General features: G+C 39.2%; 1 protein-coding gene across 1 annotated transcript; it reads right to left on the reverse strand.

Annotated features, from left to right (window-relative positions):
• On the reverse strand, positions 1–7,109 carry LOC109106396 (glyceraldehyde-3-phosphate dehydrogenase). The gene is made up of 12 exons (XM_042772236.1): positions 6,998–7,109; positions 6,537–6,582; positions 3,082–3,181; positions 2,850–2,956; positions 2,684–2,774; positions 2,486–2,601; positions 1,992–2,073; positions 1,628–1,779; positions 1,272–1,350; positions 1,018–1,101; positions 843–940; positions 1–305 (listed from the first exon to the last, which is right to left on the reverse strand). The coding sequence occupies exons 2-12, from the start codon at positions 6,557–6,559 to the stop codon at positions 236–238; spliced, it is 1,002 nt and encodes a 333-aa protein (XP_042628170.1). The 5' UTR covers positions 6,560–6,582; positions 6,998–7,109; the 3' UTR covers positions 1–235.

The following is a 7,109-nucleotide window of genomic DNA, read 5'->3' on the forward strand; positions in this document are numbered from 1 at the left end:
TTTCCATTTCTCACAAACAGAGGACTTTATTCGGTCACAGGTTGTTAGCAGACAGAAAAGCCTTTGAAGTCAACATCCATTTTAAACCTCACAAAACAGAACAGAGTATCTTCATACAAAAAGAACATTGGTCTTCAAATCAAGCATGTAATTTCCTTCCAGGCATGTGGTGCAAAAATCCAACCAGATGGGAGAACAGTGGGTTGTGTATCAAAACCACAAAAAAGGGTCACATTTACTCCTTGGAGGCCATGTGTGCCATCAGGTCACACACACGGTTGCTGTAACCAAACTCATTGTCATACCTATGGAAAGGAAGAGAATGAATTAGTGCCATTCATAAACTACACAAGCAAAGAGTGTCAAAAAAAAAAAAAAAAAAAAACTTTGTGCCCTTCAAGTGAAGTTGTAAATGGCAAAACTACAATTTCTAAGTGGCAAGCTCTAAAGTCTAGATGACAATGCAATTTTTCACAAGTAAGAGATATACATCAAGCTGGTTATTACAAAAATAAACCAACACGAAGTGGCTGCATTTGTATAAAAGGAGTCTGCAGTGTGATACAAGAGATGAGCAGTGGCTTACACAACATTGCTACTGATGGTCATTATCGGGAAACAAGACCTTGGAATGTTGTGACTGAGCGCTCAAACATTTCAGAGAGTCGTATAATAGGCTTATAATCTATGCAAACATTAGTGAGGGGAAAGTCTGCAGTGAATTATGACAAATCATTTTTGTAACTTACGCGCTGTTTTTTTTTTTTTTTTTTTTTTTTAAATCAAATGTAGTTACTGGAGTTATACCAGACTCTGATGTACAATTTTAAGTAGCATCTTACCATGTGACCAGCTTGACAAAGTGATCATTGAGGGCAATGCCAGCACCAGCATCAAAGATAGATGAACGCACATCCCCGTTGAAGTCAGTGGATACCACCTGCACACAGCAGGAAATTAGAAAACAGTTTGCTGAAAAACACTGGTCACAACACCGACATAAATGGATGTGCATACCTGGTCCTCGGTGTATCCCAGAATACCTTTCATGGGTCCATCAGCTGCAGCCTTGACCACTTTCTTGATCGCATCATAACTGGCCTGCAGTTAGCAGAATAGGGACATGAAAAGCCAACAGGTGAGTAGAGTCATTTATATGGTGTTGCACCCAGAATTAATCAATCCTGCTATAGGAAAAAAAAAGAAAAAAAAAACTATTTGTTCATTCAACTGAAGCCACTTTAATTACACAGGCCTGGAAATAAACTCACAGGTTTCTCAAGACGGACAGTCAGATCCACCACAGACACATTGGGGGTGGGGACACGGAAGGCCATACCAGTAAGCTTGCTGAAACGAGAAGCAAAAAGCATCAGAGTATGTTTAGATAGCAGAAAGGGGAAGCAAAAACGAAACAAATACTCAAGTTCCCCAAACAGAACATTCCACTTTTGAGTAAATATCACCGTGCATCCTGAAAACACTTTAAGCTGCAGTTCAATCAACTCTGACCTTAAAACAGCATGCTGACCCCTTTCATGGAAGTGGATTTTAAAACAAGTTTGGGAAATTAAGAAAACTAATCCAAAAAAAACATGCTCTAAACATCTCAAAGTGCGTTACGGACCCATTGAGCTCAGGAATGACTTTGCCCACAGCCTTGGCAGCCCCAGTGGAGGCTGGGATAATGTTCTGACTAGCACCGCGGCCATCTCTCCACAGTTTCCCTGAGGGCCCATCCACGGTCTTCTGTGTGGCTGTGATAGCGTGAACAGTGCTCTGAAAGTGGGGAAGAGGGAGACTTCACATTCCAAGAATGATTATAAAACCAAAAGATTTACATGCATCTCTGTATCAACTGATGCATTTCAATAAGAATCAAGTGTAGAGCTTAAGGAGAAGTTGAACAGAAACTGATGCATCATGTCAGGTTTCAATCACTTTGGGTCAAAAGGCTTTTTGGCGAGATTGGAAAGGCAGTTTAAGCTTACCATAAGACCTTCAACGATGACAAAGTTATCATTGATGACCTTGGCCAAGGGAGCCAAGCAGTTGGTGGTGCAGGAGGCATTGCTAGTAAACAGACAGGTGGAATCAGTCACAAAAAGGAATCATTAATGAAATGCTCAGATTTTATTCAAGAGAAGTCAGGGTTTAACATGCTTGAGTTCAACTATTTGCTTTAGTACACCCCCTACAGGATATGATCCATGATTGCATCTCTACAGCACAACCCTATAAGACACGCAAGTTGTGTAATGCATGTCACACAAATGTAATTTACAGTGTTGTATATGCAAATTAAAGTTTAGTTTAAATTAAAAAATGTAAACTTATTTCTGATTGGAATTAAGAATCAAGTTTAAACTACAATATTAGCTTAGATTTAAACCTAAAATCATTTACTAATTTCATTTTAAAATGGCTGCTCCTTCTGGTCACAAACAAAGTAAATTTAGTTTTTCATACAAATGTATATCCTTACCTGACAACTTTAAGGGAATTATCATATTTCTCATGGTTGACACCCATGACAAACATGGGGGCATCTGCACTGGGTGCAGAGATGATGACTCTCTTGGCACCACCCTTAAGATGAGCCTATCAAGAGAGAAAGCAAAGGTTCAAACACAGGAAATGCAGAGTAGCGTTTATGTCTGAGGTAATGACTAAGACTACGTACAGAAGCCTTCTCAATGGTGGTGAAAACACCAGTAGACTCCACAACATAATTAGCACCTGCATCACCCCATTTAATGTTGGCTGGATCCCTCCTGTGTGGATACAGATGGGGCGATCAGAGCACATAATGCGTAGCACTGAACAATGTTTGTAGGGACAGCACTCACTCGCTGAAGACGGTGATAGCATGACCGTCGATGACCAATTTGCCACCTTCAGCCTTAACCTCACCCTTGTACTTCCCATGGGTGGAGTCATACTTGAACATGTAGACCTGTGAAAAGACAACAGGAAATCAGATTTTGAAGGAAAACAAAAACCTAAACTTTATCTTAGTTGCACGAGTTCAGGAAATTGAGCCCTCCATCACTCAGAAGGAAACCAAAATTAGGAACTTGCCATGTAATTGAGGTCAATGAATGGGTCATTGATGGCCACAATCTCTACTTTCTTGGACTGGAAAGCAGCACGGGTCACCAGACGCCCAATACGGCCAAATCTGTAAAAAAAAAAAAAAATTCCAAAAATGACCACACAATGGTTTCTGAAGGATCATGTGACATTGAAGGGCTGGAGAAATGGTTGCTTAAAACAGGAGTAAAATTTCACTCTGAAATGTTAAGATTTGTAGTTTTACATTACTACCATTTTAAAACTTAATGCAGCTTTGGTGGGCACAAAAATCATTAACATCCCAAACTTCCAAAATTTAGTGTATTTGTATAGCTCTATAATTAGCCAAATGCTTTTATTAAACCAAGAAAAAAAAAAAAGTCCCCAGTCCACTAGATGTCGCACAAGCCCCATTTCTGAATAAGCACAAAACCTTTCCCTGTCCTCAAGAGCCTTGAGGTTGGGACCACTTGTGTCCTACCAGTCAAGAGATAGCCAGTGAGCAGCTTTACATCTTACCAAATACAGAAAACATCCATTCTAACCTTTGAACCCTTCAATATTTGCTAGAGATAAAAGCTAAACCCTGGAGAACGGTTTAGTACAGTTCAGGTCGATGATTCTACCCAAGCATTAGAGACAGTTTGCCAGAGCTTCATAAGGTCTGCCCTCTGCCATCCAGACTGTGATGAAGAATTTTTGTAGGCCTCCAGCTGTCATTGTGAGCTATTTTGGTGCCTATCACACCAGTGCTGCTCACAAGACATAAGAGGCAGGATTGACTCCATGAAAAGTCCTCCACTGCAACACTTTCAGCTTCCTATTAAATCAATAGGCCAAAGGAAACTGGGATCACAGTACATACTGCTTTGCGCTGATAAGACCGATACGGTAAAGGTACAAGAATTTCAAAACATTTGCATGACGTCCATTAAGATTGAGAAACAGGCCAAAGGTAGAAAGTCCTGTAGATATAATGCTCCTGGTAAAAGGGGTTGACTGTTTGACAAGTGGAGTTACCTTTTAAATCTTCAATTATTTAAAAAAAAAAAAAAAATTTCAGTGTACTTGAAAGTCCAAAAGATTAAAGTATATTAAGTCATGTTTTAAGTTTAAAAAAAAACCTTCAAAGTGCACTTTAATGTGTTAAACTTACAAAAATGAGTACATAAGTTGCCTTTTTCCCCACCATCAAGTAAATTTTCTGCAAGTACAATTTAAATACTTTCAAGTAATATACTACAAGTGCACATTCAAAACAATCAAGGATACTTTTCTGCAAGGAGCATGTAGCTGTGAAACTTTAAAGGGATACTCCACCCCAAAATGAAAATTGTCACCATTTATCACTTACCCCCATGTTGTTCCAAACCTGTAAAAGCTCCATTGTTCTTCGGAATACAAGTTTAAGATATTTTGGATGAAAACCAGGAGGCCTGTGACTGTCCCATAGACTGTCAAGTAAACAACAGCATCAGGGTCCATAAAAGGTATGAAAGTTGTGGTCAATACTCCATCTGCCATCAGTCTCTCCATATCACTGCATGCTCTTCTGTATCACCCGCGCCACAAGGATGCGTGGTTTCTACGTGAATTAGCTTTGATTTGAAAGAAACCAGCGCATCCTTGTGGTGCAGATACAGAAGAGCATACGGTGATATGGAGAGACCCAGAGGAGACTTGAGTGTTCCCATCACTTCATATAACCCAGATTGCACATCTGATGGCAGATGGAGTATTCTGACGACAACTTTCATACTTTATGGACCTTAACGCTTATTTATTTGGCAGTCTATGGGACAGTCACAGGCCTCCCGGTTTTAATCCAAAATATCTTAAATTGTGTTCCGAAGACGAACGGCACTTTTATGGGTTTGGAACAACATGGGGGTAAAGTGATTGAGTATCCCTTTAACAGCACATCCATGGCATGGTCCAGAGCCGGTCCAAGGCATAAGCCAACCAAGCAGCTGCTTTTAATGTCTGTTTAAAATTGAATGAGGAAGGTTTAGTTAGCGTAGCCTAGGTAAGGTTTCTTCTCATTTTAGGCAAGTAAATGTTTGATTAAACATCTGTAAATAGTCTTGACATCTTAATATAGGCTATTAGCCAACAAAATTTTACTTGGCTAGTTTTTGATTTAAGTTTATGTAGGTAAAAATAGCTTTGCTGGGTATATATACTTGGTATGGATAGCTTAACATTTACCATAGCCTACCTTTGGGGTCTTTGCACCATTCCAATATTTTACCTCAATTAGTTTAATAGATTGAGTGGTTTTAGATGCTTTTAATTTAAGATAACATTCGTTCTGTAAATGCATTGTCTTCTGGTTTATTTAACTACTATTCAGTACACCACATTAAGTATGCCACTTAGTACTCCGACACTCTGAATGATAAAGTGCAAATTAAAATCCTGACCGGACCACTCTTGTGGGTTCACTATACTGTTAGAATGAAAAGTTGTAGAAGGGTAAAAACATGTCATGCAGACAATGGTATGTTGTAAACAGCTACAACAAATAAAACTGATAATGGGCGTGTTAGATTTATAGTGCAGGAATGATCAAGCATTGACAATCAACCGTATTGGTCTACGTGCGCATGCAGGACTGTTGTAGGCCTATGTGCCCTGTATACATGACGCTTAAAAGATCACATTTCCAGTTGCATAAGTCTATAAGCTTTGGAAAGGTCACAGCTGGTGCCGAGGATCTCCCATTGCAAGAGACAGACATCAACTGATTATTGGGTACTGCATTGTGACCTCTGTATGAAGTGGCTATGAATGTCAGACTCAAAGGCGAACAACGCGACAGAATCACTCAAATAGCACAGCCATTCAGAAGCGCACTGCATTTCCAACGAAATGGAAGTTTAACCCAATTCATAAACATTAAAGCTTTAACATTACGTTACATACTGATGATACCATCTTTGTCACGGAAAACACTTGTTCGCATTGAGTTAACGAACACGTTTGAATAGCCTCTCTTTAAGATCTGATGCAAGTAATCTGTATGTCTTTATTATGCCTATAAATGTTACGCAATGATATTCAAACTCACATTAGACACTTAACACTGAATGGGGCACATTAGTACCTCGTCGCGAGTTGATGTCACGATGACGTCACAACGCATACACGGCGATGGCACAAACCCAACACACACACAAAAAAAAAATAAAAAAAAAATAAAACACACACCACAGCGACTTTTGTACATACCTGAATTTAAAAAAAAAAAAAAAAACGCGGCGCCACTGACTAATCATTCATTCACTGAAACAATAAGCGGCCTAATAAGCAGGCCAGATTCACTTAGATTTTTCTTCAATTAGCATCTTTAGGTTCTAAAAACACTCGACACCCCCAGTTTTTATTAATAGGATTACCTAAAATAACGTAGATTTTTCGACATTAACTTTGTCGCATTTGTATTTCTGAGCGCTGCTTACCCGTTGATACCAACTTTAACCATGATGCCTGATTTGGTGTTGTCCTCTGGGAAAAGAAGAGAAAACCTTCAATTAGTATTCAACTATTGCTTCAGCCCTTATTGGATCGAAGCACAAAACACAAGTTGTGAACGTGCAACGCTGTTATCTAGAGACGCAGAGTGAGTGTAATTTAAGATCGAGTCCCTTTAAAAACTTAGTTTTATAGGATTATAACACTTTATGATTAAGCACCTTCCTTTTACAGGCCTAAAACTTCATGTAAAGTCGTGATAGACCTGAACACAAGACTTTCATGCAGGACTGACACAATTATCTCTCCCACACTTTACACTTGCCATGCATATGTAGTTAAATATTTAATTAATAATTTCAATAAGGGCCATTAAAAAGTGTATTATGAACTATGACTAGAAAATAACTCACTACAGGATATAAAGCATGTCTGAAAAGTAATTTACCGTTTGTGAGAAGCCTCTGTCTGTCCTGACACTTGGTGTGAGTGGGCTGATTACAAGCACGAGGTTAATTTATATCTGGTGCGGTGGCGTTGACCACGCCCCCCTGGACTTT

The sequence above is a fragment of the Cyprinus carpio genome, chromosome A16, assembly GCF_018340385.1.
Source record: "Cyprinus carpio isolate SPL01 chromosome A16, ASM1834038v1, whole genome shotgun sequence".
Lineage (NCBI taxonomy): Eukaryota > Metazoa > Chordata > Actinopteri > Cypriniformes > Cyprinidae > Cyprinus > Cyprinus carpio.

Bases quoted from the DNA above. Each gene is read 5' to 3' on its own strand.
- LOC109106396 (XM_042772236.1), bottom strand. From the start codon at position 6,559: ATGGTTAAAGTTGGTATCAACGG. The intron at 3,182-6,536 runs GTAAGCAGCGCT...TTTTTTTTACAG, and splicing joins GTTAAAGTTGGTATCAACGG to ATTTGGCCGTATTGGGCGTC. The intron at 1,780-1,991 runs GTAAGCTTAAAC...CCCCACTTTCAG, and splicing joins TCATCGTTGAAGGTCTTATG to AGCACTGTTCACGCTATCAC.